This window comes from Puma concolor, chromosome A1 (assembly GCF_028749965.1).
Source record: "Puma concolor isolate L17-30 chromosome A1, mPumCon1.1.hap2, whole genome shotgun sequence".
NCBI lineage: Eukaryota > Metazoa > Chordata > Mammalia > Carnivora > Felidae > Puma > Puma concolor.
Window position 1 is genome coordinate 132,654,451 of NC_141667.1, and position 24,090 is coordinate 132,678,540.

A 24,090-nucleotide genomic window follows, 5' to 3' on the forward strand; every position below is an offset into this window, starting at 1 on the left:
ATAAATATTTGAGTTAATTTCTAGGGTGAAGTCCTTGATTTTAAATGGAAACTGTTAACAGAATTCTCATTTCAGATTATATTAAAACATATATTATCAACTGAACCTTTTATCATTTATTAAATATAACTAATTACATGAACAGAATTAGGCTAAAGCACATTATCACCTATCTGATGACAGATTACTGATAATTAAAATAATCAACAGGAAATTTGTTTAAATGCCTATTATATAAAAAGCAAGACTGTTTCTCTAATTTAAAGATCCTAAATTTTACAGAATAGTAGTTCTCACATGGGGGTGTTTTGGGTGGTCACACCAACTGAAGAACGCTGCCTGCATTTAGTGGGTAGGAGCCAGGGATGTATGGGACAATTTGGTGCAGTGAAGAACTATCCTGTTGAAAATGTCAACAGTTCCCCACTGAGAAACACAGTTAAACAACAACAACAAAAAATATGAGTCTTCAGTAACATATCTTGCTGAAGGTCAACTGAGATCCATAATTTTGAGATCATTGATTTTCCCTTTTTTTCCCTGAAGAGGTTAATTCAGGTATCATGATAAAAAAAATGCTCACATCACTTTCTATGAAATAACTTGGGTATACTCTGTCAGGGGCCCCTGGGTGGCTCAGTACGTTGAGTGTCCAACCCTTGATTTCAGCTCAGGTCATGATCCCAGGGTCATGGAATGGAGCCCTGCATCAGACTCCAAGCTGAGTGTGGAGGCTGCTTAAAACTTGTCTCTCTCTCTCTCTCTCTCTCTCTCTCTCTCTCTCTCTCTCTCCCCTCTCCTCTCTCCTCTCTCTCTCTCTCTCTCTCTCTCTCTCTCTCTCTCCCTCTCTCTCCTCTCTCTCTCTCTCTCTCGCTCTCTCTCTCTCTCCCTCTCTCTCCTCTCTCTCCTCTCTCCTCTCTCTCCCCTCTCTCCCTCTCACTCTCTCTCGGGGCACCTGGGTAGCTCAGCTGGTTAAGCGTCTGACTTAGCTCAGGTTATGATCTCGCAGTTTGTGAGTTCAAGCCTCGTGTTGGGCTCTGTGGTGTCAGCATGGAGCCTGGAGCCTGCTTCAGATTGTGTCTCCCTCTGTCTCCGCCTCTCCCCTGCTCATGCTCTCTTTCTCTCTCTCTCTCAAAAATAAACAAATGTTAAAAAAATTTTTGAAAGAATTCTCTCTCCCCCTCTGCCCCTCTCCCCCACTCGTGCTCTCTGTCTTTGTCTCTCTCTCAAAAAAATCATGGTCATGAAAGAAAGAAAGATTGAGGAATTGCTTCAGATTAAGAAAGACTAAAAAACATGGTGACTAAATGCTATTTGTGTGATCCTCAATGGATCCTAGACCAGAAGGAAAATTTTTTTCTTCTGCTATGGAAGACAAGTTAGGACAAATGAAAACATGCAAATGATACAGTTGTATCAATGTTAATATTGTGGTTTTGATAATTATACTGTGGTTTTATAAAAGAATCTCCTTGCAAGTTTAGCAAATATATATGAAAGTATTTTTAAGAAATACACTCTTTCTCCAAATATAATCTTAGAGGGCTATCACGATTTTAAAAATGATCATTTGGGGGTAAAGAGGCATTATGTCTGCAATGTACTGTCAGAACATCCAGGAAAAAAATGAGGCAGGAATAATAAAGCAAATGTGGTAAATGTTAGCATTTGTGAAATTTCAGTAAAGGAAGTATCCATACCCTTCAACTTCTCTTGCATCTTTTCTGTAAATTTGAATTACTAAAAAAAAAATTTCTAAAAGGTGTCACTTAAATAAATTTAATTCGAAAGGAAAATATAACTGATCTAACTAAAAATAATGTTCTTATGAGCCAGGTCTTAAATGTGGCTTACTGAAATGAAAACCAGTTAAATAAATATTTTATATCTCATCTGCTTTTACCAAATCTTGGGAGATATCACCAGAGAGCAAACTATAGATTAGGTTTTAACTTAGTAACAATGGCAATAAATTGTTTCACTTATCAAACATATATGTGCCTATTTTATGCTGAACATTACATCATGAAATGAAGATGCAGAGATGAATATATAATAGTCTTTTCAGGACAGCATGGTAACAATAGTTAATAATACTGTATTTGAAAGCTACTAAGAGTACATCTTAAAAGTCCTTATCTCAAGAAAAACAATTTGTAACTATGTAGAGGACAGACATTAACTAGACTTATTGTGGTAGTCATTTTGCCATATGTACAAATATGGAATCATGTTGTAGAAATGAAACTAATAATGTTATATGTCAATTATACTTCAATTTAAAAAAAAAAGCCTATTCGGCTTCAAAGAGTCTACAGTCTGGTGGAAAAGACATTAACCAAAAGTACAACAAACAGTAGTTTAAAAAAGTAAGAGATTTAATTTTCTCACATATCAAGAAATATGAATTAAGGCAGTCCTGGGCTACTACGGGTCTTTACTACCACTAAGAAGCCAGGCTCTTTTTACATTCCTGTTGTGCTATCCTTCATGCGTGGTTTTTGTCTTTACTGCTGCTGTGACATCACATCTGCTCTCCAGGCAAGGAGAAGGGAAAAGGGCAAAAGGTGAGTGCTAGGTTGGTTTATGACTTTTTAACAGGAAAACAACAGCTTTCTTGCAAGCAACATCCAGTACACAACTGCTTATGTTGGCCAGAAAGGTGTCCTGTCGCCTGAGAAATAACTTTTTTTTTTTTTTTTTGTCTTGGCACACTGCACCCTGAACAAAAGTTTTCAGCCAGTAAAAAGGAATGGATAGTGAATACAAGTGGTCCACCCTCCTGTCTACACAACATGAATATATACCCTTTGGTGCATACACAGAATATATCAATTTACAACCCCCAAAGTCTTATCCACCAGGTTTAAATCAAGTATTTCTGGCTGATGTGCTAGTCTTTCCCTTAGGTCTACCCAGGGCTCACATGGTAGTATAGACACAGCAGTGAAAAACTGGAATAGGAAACACAGCAGTCACTGTACCACAGCAAACCCTAAATCCTGCTGGACAGGAAGAGCAAGGACTTCTTGCTTTTGCCAAGCGATATATTCCCTAGTTAGCCAATCTGGCAGCACCTATCCTGTTTTGTGGGAGACTAAAAGACCTTCTCCTGTCCTCTCTTCTTCAAGGCTCCTGGTTCTGTATGCTAGGGGCATCCTTGTCCAGAGGTGGGATACTGGGGAAGATCCTCTTCGTTGAGAGTGTGAAGCTTTCACAATCCACTTGCTATTGATGTGTTCAAGGGTCCAGGGATGGCCTTAAGAGTTGAAGTGAGCTAGCCAGACTTGGGGTTTCTTGGCAATATAATTCATTTAAAAACTTTATAAGCTCCAAATTTATTTTTTTTTCTAGTCATTTCCATGTATAGGTAGTCATAGGTTTTTAAGCATGAAGATTTTCATTCTTTGGTAATGGCCTCTATGTTCTGCCCATTCCCCAATCCTTAGATTAATGCATATTTCTTAAAGTAATGAAAAACTATAGGCTCCAGTGAGTAAATGCACTGTATATCTGATCTTTGCCTGACAAATGAGAATGGCTTGAGGCAAGGATCTTATTTCATGTCAGAACTCAAAAGCCCTGGCTTGTATTGGCTATAGTGTTAGTAGGTAAGAGCAATTCTCATCTTCAACACTGCAAGACTCTAAATCTAAAGTATAGGATTCTCCATCAGGACACAGACAGAAAAGTGCCCTTAGCAAAACAGTACTTCCTTCCATCTTTGCTTGGTAGCAACTAGCTTAATCTGCATTCATTCTCTTTTTCAATATTCTGCTGAAAGCAGGAAGATATAACCAGAACACCATGACATTCTGGTTATTTCTCTTATTCCTATAGCTTCAGCTGGTACTCGGTGTGTTTCAAGAAACACTACGAGGCACTTACCTCATGTTTCATCACTACATAACAAGGGCCACCAGCCTTAAAGACTGTAAAGGTGAGATCCATAACAGTCATATCCACCTGTGTCTTTGCCTTCCATTCAACTAATCGCACAGCACCTCACTTTTGGTAACAACTTCTGTTGTTCTTAGTTAAAAGTAACAGAAGCTGACTCTGGCTGATTAAGCAGAAAAGGCATTTATTAAAAAGGTTTTTGGTCTAACTCATGCAATTATTGTAAGGGCTTAAGAATCAGGCATGCTTAAGGCTAAGCTTCCAGGAACAATGTACAAATCCATACCACAAAACTGGCTTGATGATGAAAACTGCTGCTGCCTGTTGGCCCCTACAAGAAACTGCCATCACTTCTATCACCATGGAACAAAAGATGCTACATTTCAGATGCTGCTGGAAACTAAATTTTACTACATCTGCTTCTGCCACCATACCAGTGCCACTTGTGAATCAGTAAATTGACTCTGCCATTACTGCCAGCAAAACAGATTGTATGCCAACCATCTTTTCTCAAGTTCATTTCTGAGTATGAGTGAATGTACTGCACCTATGTCAAATTCCATGCCTTTATTTTCTTTATAACATCTATTTATTTTTAAGAGAGACAGAGCACGAGTGGGGAAGGGCAGAGAGAGAGGGAGACACAGAATCCGAAGCAGCTCTAAGCTGTCAGCATACAGCCTGAGGCTCAAACCCACAAGCTATGAGATCATGACCTGAGCTAAAGTCAGATGCTTAACCGACTGAGCCACCCAGGTGCCCTTCCATGCCTGAACTTTAAAGAAAACCAAGGAACTGAATTTTCCAGATTCTTATAAAAAAATTTTTTTTAATGTTTATTTTTCAGAGACAGAGAGAGACAGAATATGAGTAGGAGAGGAGCAGAGTGAGAGGGAGATACAGAATTTGAAGCAGGCTCCAGCCTCCAAGCTGTTAGCATAAAGCCCAACGTAGGGCCCAAATCCACGAACCATGAAATCATGACCTGAGCCAAAGTCGGCCACTTAAATGACTGAGCCATCCAGGAGCCCCTGAATTTTCTAGATTCTATAATGGAAATTTAGAACTCACTGAGATGGAAATTTCTGAAACAAAATGAGCAATTCAGAAAGTGGTAAATAACCAGAAAACCTGTCAAATATTCATTACTCAATCCCTTAACCCAATTCACCTTATTAGGTAATCTTTGGAATCAAAAGGTGCCCTACAATAGAATTTTTCTAAAGTAACTGCTAGCACTTTCATTAGGCCAAACATATAAGAGGCAGATTTACATGCTGTATACTATTTTTCACTGTAATGTTTCTTTACTGATTATAAAATCCTTGACTTTGTTCTCTATGTTAGATATCAATGTGCCATAACAACATTAAGTTTATTGAAGTTGTCAGATCTTGAAAAAGAACTACATCGAGATCATGATTTATTTCTTGTACTTTAGAGGCTCCTAAAAACCTTATTATGGTCATATGAAATTTATCAGTTAAAGAGTAATTTCTTTTTTTTAATGTTTTATTTATTTTTGACAGGGAGAGAGCACAAGTGGGGAAGGGCAGAAAGAGAGAGGGACAGAGGATCCAAAGTGGGCTATGCACTGAAAGCAGCAAGCCTAATGTGGGGCTCGAACTCATTAACCATGAGATCATGACCTGAGCCAAAGTGAGACACTGACTGAGTCACACAGGTGCCCCCAAAAAAGTAATTTTTTTTTTAATCACTTTATTTTATTTGTTTTTTGAGAGAGAGAGGGTGCAAGTGAGGGAGGGGCAGAGAGAGAGAGAGACAATCCCACAATGGGCAGAGAGAGAGAGAAAGGGAGAGAGAGAGAGAGAGAGAGAGAGAGAGAGAAGTGGAGCTCACCCAAAGTAGGGCAGAACCTCACTTTAAGCGGAGCTCAAGCTCACTTGTTGCAGGACTTGAACTCATGAACTGTGAGATCAAGACCCGGGCAGAAGTCAGATGCTTAACTGACTGAGCCTCCCAGATATCCCCAAAACAATAATTTCTTAAAATAAAATCCTTTAACTTATTTATGGCCCAAAAAAAATTTAGGTCAAGATTAAAAATAAATAAATAAGTAAATGAAACAAAAGAGGAAGGAATACTTTCAAACTCATTTTATGAAGCCAGCATTACTCTGATACCAAAACTAGACAAGGACACTACAAGAAAAGAAAATCAGAGGTCAATATCCTTGAGGAAAACAGATGCAAAATCCTCAGCAAAATATTAGCAAATCAAATTCAACAACACATGAAAAGAATCATGTATCAAGTGGATCAAGCAGAATTTGACAATCAAGTGGAATTTATACCAGGAATGCAAAGATAGTTCAACATCTGCAAAATACTGTGATACACCACATTAACAAAATGAAGGATAAAAAAGAATCATAGAATCAATGCAAAAGATGCAGAAAAAGGATTCAACAAAATTCAACATGCAGTCATGATTAAAAACTCTCAGCAAAACTGCTGTAGTGGAAACACATCCCAACATAATACAAGTCACATAGGACAAGCCCATAACATCATAGTCAATGGCAAAAAACAGAAAGCTCTTCCTCTAAGATCGTGAACAAGACAAAGTTGCCTATTCCCACTGCGTCTGTTCAACACAGTACTTTTTAGCCAAGTAGCAGAATTTTAATTCATTTCTATATACCAGTACAAACACTGCTAAAATTTGTGAAGATATTTGCTTAAAATAACTTTAAAGTAGATTAAATAATCCAATTTGTTATATCTTGGACATAGGCACAAAGTAGGAAAAAGAGACCCATATATCTGTTAATAGAAAGAATGATGAGGCCATTCTTAAGGTAATACAGCACTATATACTAATTACCATGAAAGGCTCAAAAATTTCAATCTTGTGGGAAAATTAAATTATAAAGAAAACCAAAAGATCAAAAGAAATTTAAACCAGTATTATCACATCTAAAACCAGGCATTTGAAATATATCCAATTTAAATGTTTGAAATAACTTAATTTTTATTCATATAAATAAATATTATTTTATTCAAATAATAACATTTAGAAGGGACTACCTGTATAAAATGTTGGCTATACTACACAAAAGCTCTAAAGATCATTATTAAGATTAAAGGTAATGATTAAAATTTGCAATTTAGAGTAATGCAAATTTTATGTTTTGCATTTTTTTTTTACTATGTTTACTGCCCTTATGAATACAACTCAGATCTAATAATTTCTGATAAATCCTCATGAACTTAAAAATAACTTTAAAGCTTTATAGGGCTTAAACTACTAATCAAGACATTAAAGCATATGATGGATCGATAGAAAAACTAATTGCAGAGATTATGAAGTTCAGAAACAATTGAAAGCATATATAGTCATTTTATTTTATAACAAAAGTAACCCTGCAGTACAGTGGGAAAAAGTGGTCTTCTCTATAAATGCTCGATCAATTGGACATTCACATGTAAAAACATTGTGACAAACACCAAATGATTTCACTTCTATGTAAACCAAACCAAACCAAACCAAACCAAACCAAACCAAAAACACACAGCAATGAACAAAAAAAGCATAAAGAGACCTATAAATACAGAGAACAAACCGGTGGTTGCCAGAAAGGAGAGTGGTGGGGAAATGGGCAACAAGGGGTGAAAGGGAATGGGAGGTACAGGCTTCTAGATATGGAGTAAGTCACAAGGATAAAAGGTAAATAATAGGGAATATAGTCAATGGTAGTGTAATAGTGTGTTGTGATGAACGGTTGCTACATTGGGGTTAGCACAGCATGGACAGTTATCAAATCACTATGTTGTAAACTGGAAACTAACATTGTGTCAACTATACTTCAACTAAAAAAAAATCTTGACCCCCTAGCTCATACCATATACAAAACCCAACTCCAGGTGATATAAACAACCAAATGGAAAAGATCAAGCATTAAAGCTTTTGGAAGAAAGCATAGGAATATCTCTTCATGACCTTGCTTGAGACACACAAAGATTTTTTTAAACAGGACAGAAAAGTATCAACCATAAATGAAAAAATAGACAAACTGGATTATATTAAAATTACGAACTTCTCATCAAAAGGCAACATTACCAAAACCAAAGGCAAGCCATTAAGTAAAAGATTCTTGTAATACATAGATCTAAGAATGTATATTCAGAATATACAAAGAATTCCTTCAAATCAGTAATAAAAAAGCAGCTGACCCCTTGGAAAAAGGGGGAAAAGACTTGACCAGTCACTTCATAAAAGAATATCCAAATGGCCACTTAACAACTGAAAGGGGTGCTAGTACTTTACTAGTCACCAAAGAAACGCAAATTAAAATCACAATGCAAATACCATAACACAATCACCAGAAAGGGTGCTTAAAGAGGTGCAGATTACCAAGTGTTGGTGAGGATATGAAGCACCCTGAGGTCCCAGACACTGCTGCTCGAAGTGTAAATTAGCCTAACTAATTTGGAAAACTGGTTAGGAGTATCATACATTCATATTTTCCTTAAAATATAATGTTTTCTTTTCTCAAGCTTACTTTATTGTAAGACCATAGTATAGGATACTATAACATATGTGTTTATGTTATCGGTAAGGCTTCTTATTAACAGCAGGCTATTAGTAGTTAAGGTTTTGGGTAGTCAAAAGTTACATGTGAATTTTCTAATGTAGTCAGCACCCCTACCCCTACACTGCTCAAGGGTCAACTATGTATATGTGTGTGTGTGAGTGTGGTGTTGGTGTGTGTGTGTGTGTATACCCACACACACATAAAATTTTCATGTATTTATAAATTTTGAACTAAAAGGCACATCCAATTATGTTCAAGGAATCAATAGTCATTACACATTAAAATTAGAAACAACACAAATGAACAACAGCATGGATAAACTGTGATATGTTCCAACAGTATTCATAGAAATGTTATACACAACAAAATAGATTAATCTCACAAATGCAATGTTGAAAAAAGCCAGACAAAATAGTAATCCTTTACGATTCCATTTATATAAAGTTCAAACATTTTATTTTACTAAATTAAAAATCTATAGTATTAATAGTAAGGATAGTGGTTAGCTTATTAGAAGCGGGTATCTGGAAGGGACATGAGGAGTTAGGGGAATACGGTAATATTATGAAATAGCTTACTTTGTATGGTGATTACATGGTTATTTTACTCTGTGAAAATTCCCTGGCTGTATATTTATAATTGAGCACTTTTCTGATTGTATGTTATACTTTGAGATTACTTAAGAAAAAAGAAAGAAAGAAAGAAAAAGAAACCTTGGGACACCTGGGTGGCTCAGTCAACAATTTAGGATCTGACTCTTGATTTTGGCTCAGGTCATGATCCCAAGGCCAAGGGAGCAAGACCTGTGTTTGGCTCCACACCGAGTGTGGAGCTTGCTTAAGATACTCTCTCTCTTCCCTGCTCTGCCCCTCTCCCCCTTTTTTTTTTTTTTTCAATTAAAGAAAAAGAAAACATTTTCAAAAATTTGAATGTCATCTTTTGTTGTTGTTGTTGTTGTTGTTGTCGTCCTCAAAGATATTTTAGGGAATGAGAACAAAATATAATGCGAAATGAAAATTCTGCTGAAGCCCTATGAGGTATCTGGAAGTATAATGGAGGATCCTCAACTGTATTTCCATTTTCTATAATACCAGCTCTTCTAAATTAAAATAACTCTAACCAAAGAATAAAAGATAAACAGTCTAAGTAGGTGATAACTGATAATACAATTGTTAAGAACATCAAATAAATATGATGAAAAAATAGTCATACTGTTTTTGTAACTACAGTTCTATAATATAACCAGTAGTTAAGATTAAATAGAAAAAATAAATTTAAAAAAGAAAAAGAAAAAAAATCTGGCAAAATAAAGTTTCATAATCTGGCATTTTAAATGGTAGCCTTACAAATATATACAGGATAGGAGCACCTGGGTGGCTTAGTTGGTAAGCTTCCGACTTCGGCTCAGGTCATGATCTCCTGGTTTGTGAATTCGAGCCCCATGTCAGGCTCTGACATGGGCTGACAGCTTGGAGCCTGGAGCCTGCTTTGGATTCTGTCTCTCCCTCTCTTTCTGCCCCTACCTCACTCACACTCTGTCTCTCTTTCTCTCTCTCAAAAAAAAAAAAAAAAAAAAAATAATAATAATAAACATGTAAAAAAAATTAGAAAAAATAAAAAAGAAAACAAAATTTATAAAAAACAAACAAATGTATACAGGATATACCACATTGTCTGGCAAAATCAAGTTGCTTTATTATTAAGCATTAAAAGCACTGCAACTGCTCAATAGTTTAAAACACATAGAAGTCAGAAAACATTTTTAATTTTACTTACTCAATGTATTGTGGTCTGTATGAATACCTTGTACAACAGATGTTCTGAGTAACAATTCAACGTCGGAACCTATTTTTATTAGCTGTTAAGAAAACCAAACATAATAAATCCTCTGGGTGTTTTTTTTTTTCCAATAGTCCATATAGAATGCAATGATTTTGAAAACTGTAGGTATACTGTTTAGTTGTTTTTAGGTAATACTGCCTTTAACTTTTTAAAACTATTCCAAGCGTAGAGAATATAGACATGTGTGTACTTTGAACTTTTATCCATCCATTCCAAATTTTGTTCCAAAATAGATTATTTTTTCTTGAATGTGTATTTTATATGTTAAAAATGCTGTTTTGGGGGGCGCCTCGGTGGCTCAGTTGGTTGAGCCCTTGGCTCTTCATTTCGGCTTACGTCATGATCACATGGTCATGAGACTGAGCCACATCAGGCTCCACTAACAGTGTGGAGCCTGCTTAAGATTCTCTCTTCCCCTCTGCCCCTCTCCCCTGCTTTCTCTCTAAAATAAAATTAAAATAAATTTTTTTTAAAAAAGCTGTTTTTGGGGTGCCTGGGTGGCTTAGTCTGTTAAGCATCCAACTTTTGATTTCAGCTCAGGTCATGATCTCACAGTTCATGGGATTGAGCCTGGCATCAGGCTCTGCTCTGCAGAGCCTGTGTGGGATTCTCTCTCACCCTCTCTTGCTCTCAAAATAAATAAACTTAAATAAAAGAGTAAATGCTGTGTTCTTCAGGAGACGGCTGAGTCTTTCTTTTATAGAGTCAGATGTACTATAAACACTAGAAATGATACTGAATTAGAAGTCAGAATACTTGGATTCCAAATCTGGCTCTATCATTAAGTATTAGGCCTTGAGTTAATAACCTACTCTGAGTTTCAGAATTTATCATATGCAAAATGAAGAAATGGACTAGAACAATGATTTGTAAAGTCGTGGACGCTTAAGGTACCTTGAAAGTCTTTCAGATACCATGAAGTCAAAATGATTTTCATGACACTAGAGCTTTCTGCATTGTTTGAGTTATAGCAAAAGTAGAGTTTTCTCCATGGACTACCATTTTGACCTGAATGAACCACAGACAGACAAACTATGATTATTCAGACTTGGGTATTTGGAAAACATTTTCTTGAAAATGAGTAAGTGGACTCTATTTTATTTGCTGACAATGACAAAATTCAAATTTTCAAGAACAAATTAGAATTCTAGGGAAATTGTATCTGCCACCATGAGCTTGATAGTTTCCCAATACTTAGAAATTTTACTTATGAGATGGATATTAACATTAATAAATATAATTTTAAAACATTACATATTGAACTATGTCAACATTTGGAAGGTATGCATTACTTAGTGAACCTGTATTTTCCAAGTCAATGGTGCACGATGTTACAAAATCATGCATGGGTAAAAGATCCATTCCAAGAGAAAGACATATTAAATATATTGGTCTACTAAATCAAGACTTGAGGCCACACTGGAGAAGAATATCCTAGGAAGAAGCAAAAGCATAAATGCTGTAAGACAGGAAAGTTCTTGGTGAATTCCAGTGCTCTCAAAGAACACACTGAGACTGGAAGAGTAGGAGAGAGAGGGTGAGCTGAAGTGGGGAGTTAACAGGAGTCAGATGATACAGTCTTACAGGCCATGGTAAGGACTTTAGTTTTTACTTTGGGATGAGAAGCTATGAGGGTTTTTGAGTACAAGAGTGATGAGATACACCTTTATATATTTTAAAAGGCTCAATCTGGGGCACCTGAGTAGTTCAGTTGGTTAAGTATCCGACTCTGATCCCAGCTCAGGTCTTGATCTCAGGGTCGTGAATTCCAGCCCCATGTTGGGCTCTACACTGGGTGTGAAGTCTACTTAATAAATAAATAAACTTTAATAAAATAAAAATAAATAAAAATAAAACAATCTTCTTTTAAAAGTGTTGAGGAATAGGCTCTAGGGAGTTAGGGTGAAAGCAGGGATACCTACTAGGAGGCTTTTGTAATAATCCAGTGAGAGATGATGGTGGCTTGAACTAGGAGGTAATGATGGGGAGAATGAGAAGTGGTAGAATTCTGGATGTATTCTGAAGGTTAAGCCAACAAAACTGGCTGACAGGTTGGATATAAGTGTGAAAGAAAGCAATCAAGAAAGAGGTTGACCAAGGTTTTTGGTCTGAGCATTAAAAGGAGGGAGTTGCCATTAACAGATACGGAGAAGGGTGTGTTAGAGCAAACACTCACCTCTCAAAAACCGGAGAAGGGACCTGGCAAGAGAAAGGAAAAATATGGGCGTTCTCATCTATTGGAGATGCATAAACTGAGTTGAATCATAGGTCTAATGCTGGAAACAAAGTTAGATGAGGAACAGGGATATGGGGAAATCAGAGAGGATGAGCAAGAGGTGGTCCGTACAAATCCAGGAGCCAAAAAAAAAAAAAAAAGCATCTACTTATCTACCTACTTCTCTCCACCCATTGGTCTAACAGGTAACAGAGTTCCACAGTGCAACTAACCTTTAAAGAAATTTACAAACTGTTGAGGTGTAGTATCAAAGAATATTCAATTTATTTGAAAACGTTACTCTGTACTCTGACACTTTTCCAACTACACATCTGTGTAAGGCTGAATTTTCTTCATATATTTCTTTTTATGTTTATTCATTTTTGAGAGAGAGAGAGCATGCGCACAGGGGAGGGGCAGAGAGAGAGGGAGACAGAGGATCTGAAGCAGGCTCTGTGCTGACAGCAAAGAGTCCGATGTGAGGCTTAAACTCACAAACTGTGAGATCATGAGGTGAGCTGAAGTCCGACGCTTAACTGACTGAGCCACCCAGGTGCCCCTTCATATATTTCAACCTAAAAAACACTGCACCGGACTGAATGAGGAAGCAGATATGAGTATTTAGCTGACTGCTATTAAGCCAAACTTTAAAGAGATTTGCAAAATATAAAACAATATTCTCACTAAATTTTTTGAAAATATGGTTATTTTCCATAAACAGTATATCTGTTAATGTGTAATGAGCTTATTTTTAGACAATAAATATATATTTCAAAAATTTCTCAGTTTTAATTTCTACTATGGTAAATAGTGAAAGAGACACCACATGAACAGCACTTTGGGGTCCTCAACTTTTAAGAAAGTAAAAGGGTCTTGAGATCAAAGAGTTGAGAACTGCTGGTGTAAAGGATGCATAAAATTCCTTTTGGCATCAAGATTTCATTAATGCTCTAATACACAACAATGTGATAATCTAAGAACCACTAAATATTTAACAGATGCAGAATTACAAAACATACAAAATATATATTTGTATATAACAAATATCTAATTTCTATACTGCTTAATGCTAAATTGGTGCTTCACAAGTAAAATAAACTTAGAAGACTGTAGTTCATCTCCCAGTTGATATAAACAAACTTCAATTTAAAATTTTTTTACCATGATTTCAAAATTAAAAAACAATTACCACATTCTTAGTAATCAGTCTACTGAATAGCAAATGGTACAAACTTTTGTATACATCCATTACCCTCTCTTCAAGTCATCACTTATGATGTCATCTTAACTTCTGCCATGAAAAAAATTACAAAGTCCCTGTTTGCCCTATCAAATGGCTAAGTGAAATCTTTCCCTTTATATTACAGGGATAGAAATACTCAAGCTACCTCATTTTGTCTCATTAATTTGATCATTATAGATATTTACTATTCTAAAAATAATATTTTTCTCTACTGAAAAATAAATGCATTTTAAGTAAAAAAAAAAGTTAACAGGTAGATTTTATTAAACCAAACCAATTCTTGGAATTATAACTGCCCTGCAAATAACTTTCCATTTTTTTGTTTTCTTCCTAAGGGTTCTTTCCCTACATTTATACAAAATGAGATAAAGAAATACTTGGGAAGTTAAAAACAGAGACAATATGTATGTATACGCAATATGAGTTTAAACAATAAACAAATCATTGTGCATTTTTTAAAATGAATATGTACTGGGAGTATTAGGAAGTTCATAGATTAGTGTCAGCAGATGGACTGTCTTCAACTAGAACAAGTGACTAAAAGGCAAAACAAGAAGAGTTCACAAACTGGCTGATTAACTTTCACTGCCAAGACAGGAATTAAAAAAAAAAAGCCTCTAGTTGAGCTAAATGAATAGAGAAGTTCTATCTGCAGTTTTAATATTTATTCTCCTTAGTTTCAGTCACTTGCCTTAGGTGAAGATAGAATTTCTGTGGGTTTCTGGATTGGTTCAGCTGCTCTTGCTCTGACCATAGCTACATCCATGTTCTTTTCAGCCAGAAACTTGCTGTCTTAGGGGTGTAGGCAGATGAGCCTGAAGAGGTGAGCCATACCAAACAAGTAAACTGTAGACATAGTTGTGATGCCTTTAACTATCAAGGTAATAATTTTTATTTCATATAACCCCTCTATTTTCATCATTTTCTCTAGTGGCTAAGAAAATGTATAAGGGCTTTGTCATAAATGAAAGACGAAATTACTGTACCTCTTCTATTTTCTTGGGAGAAGTTTCACTTTTATTACCTTTGAATTCTTCATTTATCTTTATTCTGGCTGCTAGAGAAAGAAAAATATATATACAATTATTTCTTTTCTAATTTATAATTCCTGCCCCAAGAATTTATAGGTTATTCATTATGAATGACTACTTCTCTAGTAGTCAAGATAGTTTTGCCTCATGTAAAACAAATGATAAAAAAAACAAGATATTTATTAAACAAGTGTCTTGGAGAGCTTTTGACAGGCTGGCAAATTTCTAATTAAACTGAATACATTCTTAATGCTCTAATATTTTTGTTTTCTACTTTTTACTTCCAGTTTCATTTGTGTACCTCCAGCTACTAGACTCTAATAAATCCCGTTTAATGCTTTTTTCCATAAATCTAAAAAGTACAATTAAAATGCTTTAAAATGGCAAAACCCAATATATACAAGCATGTTACACCACACACACACACACACACACACACACACACACACACACACACACACACACACAGACAAAGACATAGGAACAAAATATATATATAAGTGTCTTGGCTAACATGTAAAGTGAGTGATAAACCTTTTGTTCATGTACACCACTGACACTTGGCATCATTATAGCACAATTTAGTCTAATCTAACAACTGCCTTATTGATGCTGTGAACACTGAATAGAGCAACCCATGTAAAGTGCTTAGTAATTATGTAAGGTTAACTGTTCTTATGTCACTTGAAAACACTTAAAGTAACAAAAATATGCTGCTGATGGAGAATAGCCATAAAAGCTGCTTGATATATTTCGATACGTAAGATGGTGAAGATTTGGGCTTTGTACCCAAACTGCTTAGGCTAAATTCCAATTGTACCTCTCATTAAATACGATGTGGGAGAAATTCTTTCACATTTTGTCAATTTTGTCATCTGAAGAAAACAGAAATTATAATAGTAACTCACAGGGATGTAGGATTAAATGAATTTGGTAAAGTATATGCAAAATGAAGTATACACTTTAATATTCAAGAAATTATTTTTGGTGAATTACAAAAACTTGAATTCCTGGGGAATAGTAAGGACACTATCTAAGTGCCCTCTCAAAGAGTTTTAGAAATATATTAAGATAGATACTGAACATGACCAACATAGAAACTAAGCTTTAGAGCTCTGATTTCCAGATAAGAAGCCACTTAAAACAGTGAAATACTAAATTATAATCGTTTGGGATAGGTTCTCTTTCAGCACTACTATCACTTTGAGCATGAAACAAGGCATTAACTATATGGTAGTATCTGGTCCAAGAGTGTGAAAATGGGATTATATAATAGAGGAGTAAGTTTAATGGCTCGAACATAAAGCAAGCAAAGGATCACACTGAAATTCTGATTTTTTGTAAGAACTTGATCTTTAAAAATTTTTTAAGAAGATACATCTCAAAGAAGTGTAATGTAAACTAATCTTTACAAAACATAACAACATTAGGGGAGAGATAGTGAAGATCACTCTCTAAGATGGGTCTTGACCATACAAGTTTTCTTGGATATATTAGTAGCCATGTGAAGAATGCACTTACTCCAAAGGAGCAAAAAGTAAACCTACCTTCTAATGCTCTGGTATCATTTTTAAAAACCTGTTGTCTGGTCCTGTGTAATGTTTTAAAGAGCTGTAAAACCTGTAAAAGAAAAAAAAATTAGAATTCAGATCTCAAAAGAAAAAAAATTCACATTTTATATAATTACAAGGATTCAACAGCATTTCTTTCCTGTTTGTTACTTAGACTATTTTTCTTTAATTTTTTAAAAATGTTTTTATTTATTTTTGAGACAGAGGGAGACAGAGCAGGAGCAGGGGAAGGGCAGAGAGAGAGGGAGACAAACTCTGAAGCAGGCTCCAGGCTCTGAGCTGTCAGCACAGAGCCCAACGTGGGGCTCGAACTCACAGACTACGAGATCATGACCTGAGCTGAAGTCAGACGCTTAACCGACTGAGCCACCCAGGCGCCCCTATATTTCATAGTAGCTGGTGAAAATGAGGGTTTGCCAAAATAACTTTCCCTTCATTATTTATCTTTAAATAAAAAAAAATAGCTTTATTTAAAAAATAATACCAAGTTCTTGGAAAAAACAAGGATGGTCAAAAAGTTAATAATCCCCCTGTCAAAACCAGTATACTATCAACTACTAACAAACTTTGTCAGTCTGGTTTGTACTCTCACTTTTCTTAACATATTGAGGACTTCATCTGTTCTTAAAGTTTTACACACACATACACAAACTCATGAACCTGGTATATATCTTAAGAGACCAAAAAGCAAGATGTTACAGATAATTTAACAAAGTGTGATTGTGATTTCCCAAAAGAGAAGCAGAATACTGAGACTAATGAATATTCTAAGGCTATGTTAAAGAAATAGAGAACAAAGCCTGACATTTGGGTAGAAGACAGACTATGTAGAGTCTTTAGCGTTAAACAGTCTACTTCGCACTTCTCAAATCTAAAAACATACTCAATCCTGTTGCCCCAATATTGCTTTTTCTCCTGTCTTCTTAATTTCAGAGAATAGGAGACACTGAATGTCTCAAGCTTGAAATCTTTAGGTGATTCTTTAAGTCTACATTACTTTTCATGTGGAAACCTTAGGAATGTCTCTCTAATGTTTTCAATATTCTCCATCCCTGAACATTATTCAAGTTCATCCTCTTGTGGTAGAGCATTTGCATTTTTGAAAATGTCTACCTGCCTCTGTAGTTGGGTGATCATTTAGCTTAGACTACCTAACACAGATTTGTCACTCAGCCCCCATTCCCTCCTTTCCTCTAGTTTATTCACTAGACAAAATACCTAATATTTATTTACTGAGTATATCCTGTGTGCTAGGAATGGTTTTAAATATTTACATATATTTACCAAACATCAAAGACAGACACCAAAACAGAAACAAGAAACATGTAGCAAAAAATAAATAAATAAAATAAAATAAATAAATAATAAACAAATAATAAATAAAAAAATAAATAAAACAAAACAAAAACCAAACCATCACAATGAACTTACTCAGAAACAAAGTGACTACAAAGACGTTGTAAAAATAAAAAGAAGTTATAGTAAATTAACAAAGAAACATTCAGAAAATTCCCAAAAGCTCTCAGATAGCAAATGAGTGATAGCAAATATTAAGTTGAGAAAAATAGTTGAGAAGTAGAATAAAAATTCAGAGGTAGAAACTGAGGGGAGAAAAGAAAGAAAATTAAGAGCATAATCTACATGAAACAACAATTACATTAATAGGATTTCCAACAAGAAGAAACAGAGAAAAGAGACAAAAGAAATTAAAAGGGGGAGAAAATTAAGAAAATATCACCAACTAAGGCACTTGAGATACTAGATTGATAAAGTTTCACCAAGTACCCAACACAAAACCCATACGATAGGACATCATAAGTTCAGCACAATGCTAAAAAAAAAAAAAAAGGAAAATCTCAAAGATAAAAAACAACTCACATATAAAAAACAGAAAATCAGACTGGCACTTGACTTCTAAATAACATCATTATGAGAAGACAATGGTTTAAGATTTTCAAGCTTTGAAAAAAAAAAAATGTCCAGCTCAAAATACCATACATAGCTAAACTATCACCTAACTACAAAGGCAAACAGACATTTTCAAAAATGCAAATGCTTCACAAGGGGACGAACTACAAAAGACAAAACATGGGAACCAGTGAGACAGGTGATCCAACACAGAGATGATGGTGGAGGACAAATACATGTCAGCATTTGTGTGCCCACCCTGGAAAAGAGTCTAGACTACAGCCAAGGTTGAACTGCTCTAGAAAAGATGTTCCTAGGAAAAAAATCAAACTGAATTTGGGAACAGATAAGTAGGAAACTAACCAATGATAATAAAAACAAAATTATTAATTTCAAGAAAAACAAAGAATTAGAAAAGAAAGGCAATGTAATCATATATTAGAGGACTCAACTGTGGACAATTTTATACAGTCATAGTAATATCAAAAATGAAAACTGATACACCAAAATTTATATAACAAGAAGACTAAGGTATAAGGAGGGAGCTTAGCTTGGTCCTTAACTTCCATTGTTAAAAGTCAGTAAATAATTATCCTCAAAGAGAAAAAAAACCCAATGAATAGCAGTTTAAACATGTTATTTAGAAACATGGAGGTAAATATGAAAATAGCTAAATTGACTAAAAGCACTTATCTCTGGGGAGCAGGAATTGGGAGTATGTAGAAGGAAGGAGACATCTATTAGTTTCTGTTTAACACTATTTGACTTCTTAAACTTTTCACATTGATCACCTTTATAAAAACTAAAAAAAAAAAATTTTTTTTAAAGAGAAAGTGAAAGGACTTTATCAAAAAAGAGTTAAAGACAAGCACACATTGGAAGAAAATATTTACCAACCATATATCTGGTAAGGGGACAGTATCTAGAACATAAAAAGAACTTTCACAACTCAACAATAAAAACACAAAGGATATGAACAGACATTTCTCTAAAGATAGACAAATGGTCATTAAGACCATGAAAAGATGCTTAACATAATCTGGCATCTGGGAAATATAAATGTAAATCTCAGTGAAATACACTTAACCCCAGCAGAATGGCTATAACGAAAAAGAAAATCAGTAACAAGCATTGCAAGAATGTACAAAAATTAGAACTCATACATTGTTGGTACGAATGTAAAATGGTGCAGCTGTCTGGAAAATAGTTGGGCAGCTGCTCAAAAAGTTGAACATAAAGTTACCACATTTTCTAGCAATTCCACGCTTAGGTATATATCCAAGAGAAATGAAAACATACCCTTATATAAAAACTTATACATGAACGATTACAGTACCATTATTCACAATAGTCAAAAAAGTAGAAACAACCCAATTTTCTATCAATTCATGAACAGGTAAATAAAATGTGATATACCCATACTGTTATAGCACGAATTGTGCTTCCCCCAAAGGACATGTTGAAGTCCTAGTCCCTAGTACTTGTAAATGTGACTTTATTTGGAAATAGGGTCATTAAAGATATAATTAAGATGAGGTCATTAAAGTGGACTCCACTTTAATGGATACAATATAACTGGTATCCTTAAGAGGAAAATGCCATGTGAACACAGAGACACACACAGACTGCCATATGAAGATGGAGACAAACATTAGAGTGAGGTAAGAGCAAGCCAACAAGCCAACGAACATCAAAGATTGACAGCCACCATCAGAAGCTGGGAGACTCTACCCAGTTTCAGAGGGAGCATGGCTCTCCTGGCACTTTCATTTCTTTACATTCTCATTTTCATTTCATTTCTAGCCTCCAGAACTATGAGACAATACACTTCTGTTGCCTTAAGCCACCTAGCCATAGGAAACTAAAACAGATTTTAATACTGGGAAATCGGGTACCACTATAACAAGTACCTAAAAATATGGAAGTGGCTTTGAAATCGAGATGTGTAGAGTCTGAAAGAATTTTGAAGTTGTGACAGTAAAAGCTGAGACTGCCTTGAAAAGACTGTTTGTAGAAATATGGACTTTAAAGGTAATCGAGTATCATAGAAACCTAGGCAGTTTAATATTACAAGAATGGTGGAAGACAAGTTGCATGGGATTGAGGGAAATGTAAAGTTAAGTAAATTTTACATGCTGTTTAGGGAAAAAAGAAAGTAATGTCATTAATACAAAAGCCAGTGTCCCTAATTTAAGAACTAGTATACACAAAAATAAATTCAAAATAGATTAAAGACTTAAATGTTAGATATGAAACCATAAAAATCCTATTTGACATTGTCCATTGCAACTTCAAACTAGGTATGTCTATTGAGGCAAGGGAAACAAAAGCAAAAATAAACTATTGGGACTACATCAAAATAAAAGGCTTCTGCACAGCAAAGAAAGTCATCCACAAAACTAAAAGGCAACCTCCAGGATGGGAGAAGATATTTGCAAATGACATATCTGATAAAGGGTTAATATCTAAAACATACAAAGAACTTACAAAACTCAATACTCAAAAGATGAATAATCCAATTAAAAAGGGACAGAAGACATAAACAGACATTTCCAAAAGGCATACAGATCACTAACAGACAAATGAAGGCACTTAACGTCACTCATCATCAGGGAAATACAAATCAAAACCACAACGAGATATGCCCTCACACCTGTCAGAATGGCTCAACTCAAAAACACAAGAAATAACAGGTATTGGCAAGGATGGGGTGAAAGGGGAACCCTCTTGCAGTGTTGTGGGAATGCAAACCGGTGCAACTACTCTTGAGAACTTTACGGAGGTTTCTCAGAAAGTTAAAAATCGAACTGCCCCATGATCCAGCAATTGCACTACTAGGTATTTACTCAAAGAATATGAAAATACTAATTTAAAGGGTTATATGCATCCTGATGTTTATAGTAGCATTATTTACAATAGCAAAATTATGGAAACAGTTCAAGTGTCCATCAAGTGATGAATGGATAAAGAAGATGTGATAAATATATATACAAAATGGAATACTACTCAGCCATCAAAAAGAATGAAATCTTACCATTTGCAATGACATGGATGGAACTTGAGAGTATTATGCTAAGTGAAATAAGTCAGTCAGAGAAAGACAAATACCATATGATTTCACTCATGGGTGGAATTTAAGAAACAAAATAAATGAGCAAAGGGAAAAAAGAAACGGAGAGAAGCAAACCAAGAAACAGACCCTAAACTATACAGGACAAACTGATGGTTACCAGTGGGGAGGTGGTGGTGCAGGGGGATGGACTATGTAGGTGAGGGGGATTCAGGAGGGCACTTATGATGAGCACCAGGTGTTGTAATACCTGTATTACAGGCATTACCTGTATAACTGTATACCTAATACTATATTGTATGTTAACTGGACTTTAAATGAAAACTTAAAGGAACTAGTGTAAGGAAAAGAAAAAGTCATCAATACTCCCATTCCCCAGCTGATATTCCAAAGGGAACCAGTTCCTGTCACCGCACTTGCTTGCACCCTGCAAATGCCCAACGCTGTGCTTCTGTGGATCCATCACTCCGGTGCTGCAGGGCCCCTCCCACAGGAGACCACCAAAGGCAAAGCTAGCTAAGCCTACCCCTCCCACCCCTGTGCACCTTGCGGATCCACCCCAGCTAAAACGCCCTTGGCCAGATACCATCGAAGCAGCACCACAAGCCTGGCAGTGCGCAAGAAGCCCAGACAGGGGCCACACCACTCCACAGTGAGTCCTGCCTCTGGGAGAGGGGAAGATAAGGTACACACAAGTCTGACTGTGGCCCCAGCGGTGGGCTGAGGGCAGACATCGGGTCTGACTACAGCCCTGCCCACCAACACAAGTAACTCCGGAGAGCACAGGAGAAGTGCCCTGCAGTTTGGAGCTACAATAGGGACTACCCAAAATGATGAAACAGAAGAATTCTCTTCAAAAGAAACCCCAGGAAGTAGCGACAACTAACAAATTGATCAAAAAAGATTTAAGCAATATAACGGAACAAGAATTTAGAATAACAGTAATAAAATTAATCGCTGGGCTTGAAACAGGCATAGAGGACAGCAGAGAATCTATTGCTACAGAGATCAAGGGACTAACAAATAGTCATGAGGAGGTAAAAAATGCTATAAATGAGGTGCAAAATAAAATGGAGGCAGCCATAGCATGGATTGAAGAGGCAGAGGAGAGAATAGGTGAATCAGAAGATAAAATTATAGAAAAAGAGGAGGCTTAGAAAAAGAGAGATATAAAAATCCAGGAGTATGAGGGGAGAATTAGAGAACTAAGTGATGCAATCAAATGGAACAATATCCATATCATAGGAATTCCAGAAGAAGAAGAAGAGAGAGAGAAAGGGGCTGAAGGTGTACTTGAACAAATCATAGCTGAGAACTTCCTTGACCTGGGGAAGGAAAAAGGCATTGAAATCCAAGAGGCACAGAGAACTCCCTCCAGATGTAACTTGTAACGATCTTCTGCATAACCTATCATAGTGAAACTGACAAAATACAAGGATAAACAGAAAATTCTGAAAGCAGCTAGGGTTGAACATGCTCTAACTTACAAAGGTAGACACATAAGAATAGTAGCAGACCTATGTAGTGAAACTTGGCAGGTCAGAAAGGAATGGCAGGAAATCTTCAATGTGATGAACAGAAAAAATATGCAGTCAACATTCCTTTATCCAGCAAGTCTGTCATTCAGAATAGGAGGAGAGATAAAGGTTTTCCCAAACAACAAAAACTGAAGGAATTCATCATCACTAAACCAGCCCTACAAGAGATCCTAAGGGGGATTCTGCGAGTGAAATGTTGCAAGGACTACAAAGTACCAGAGACATTACTACAAGCATGAAACCTACAGACATCACAATGATTCTAAACCCCGTATCTTTCAATAATAACACTGAATGTAAATGGACTAAATGCTCCAACCAAAAGACATAGGGTATCAGAATGGGTAAAAAAAAAAACAAAAAAAAACCAAGACCCATCTATTTGCTGTCTCCAAGAGACTCATTTGAGACCTGAGGTCACCTTCAGATTGAAAGTGAGGGGATGGAGAACTAGTTATCATGCCACTGGAAGTCAAAAGAAAGCTGGAGTAGTCATACTTAGACAAACTAGACTTTAAATTAAAGGCTGTAACAAAAGATGAAGAAGGGCATCATATAATAATCACAGGGTCTATCCATCAGGAAGAGCTAACAATTATAAATGTCTATGTGCTGAATACAGGAGCCCCCAAATATATAAAATGATTAATCACAAACATAAGCAACCTTATGGATAAGAATGTGGTCACTGCACGGGACTTTAATACCCCACTTACAACAACGGATACAACATCTAGACACAAGATCAATAAAGAAACAAGGGCCCTGAATGATACATTGGATCAAATGGACTTGACAGATACATTTAGAACTCTGCATCCAAAAGCAACAGAATATACTTTCTTCTCGAGTGCACATGGAACATTCTCCAAGATACATCACATACTGGGTCACAAAACAGCCCTTCATAAGTATACAAAAATTGAGATCATACCATGCACACTTTCAGACCACAGTGCCATGAAGCTTGAAATCAACCACAGGAAAAAAACTGGAAAACCTCCAAAAGCATGGAGGTTAAAGAACACCCTACTAAAGAAGGAATGGGTCAACCAGGCAATTAGAGAAGAAATTTAAAAACATATGGAAACAAATAAAAATGAAAATACAACAATCCAAACGCTTTGGGATGCAGCGAAGGCAATCCTGAGAGGAAAATACATTGCAATCCAGGCCTATCTCAAGAAACAAGAAAAATACCAAATGCAAAATCT

General features: G+C 35.8%; 1 protein-coding gene across 16 annotated transcripts in view; it reads right to left on the reverse strand.

Moving 5' to 3' along the window:
* The window catches only part of LYRM7 (LYR motif containing 7), a 66,279-nt gene that overhangs the window by 31,629 nt on the left and 10,560 nt on the right, over positions 1–24,090 (reverse strand). For 6 of the 16 annotated variants that reach the window (XR_015250392.1, XR_015250394.1, XM_086704756.1 and 3 more), the window contains exons 2-4: positions 16,337–16,409; positions 14,745–14,815; positions 10,235–10,316 (exon numbers count right to left, since the gene is read on the reverse strand). Coding sequence is in view for 5 of the 16 variants with exons in the window: in XM_086704756.1 (XP_086560882.1) it covers positions 10,235–10,316; positions 14,745–14,815; positions 16,337–16,409 (226 nt within the window). In the remaining 11 variants the exon portion in view is untranslated. Of the gene's footprint in view, positions 1–2,356; positions 2,531–10,234; positions 10,317–14,449; positions 14,574–14,741; positions 14,816–16,336; positions 16,410–24,090 lie in introns of those variants that run through there. The other 10 variants (XR_015250381.1, XR_015250376.1, XR_015250384.1 and 7 more) reach the window with 6 other exon arrangements.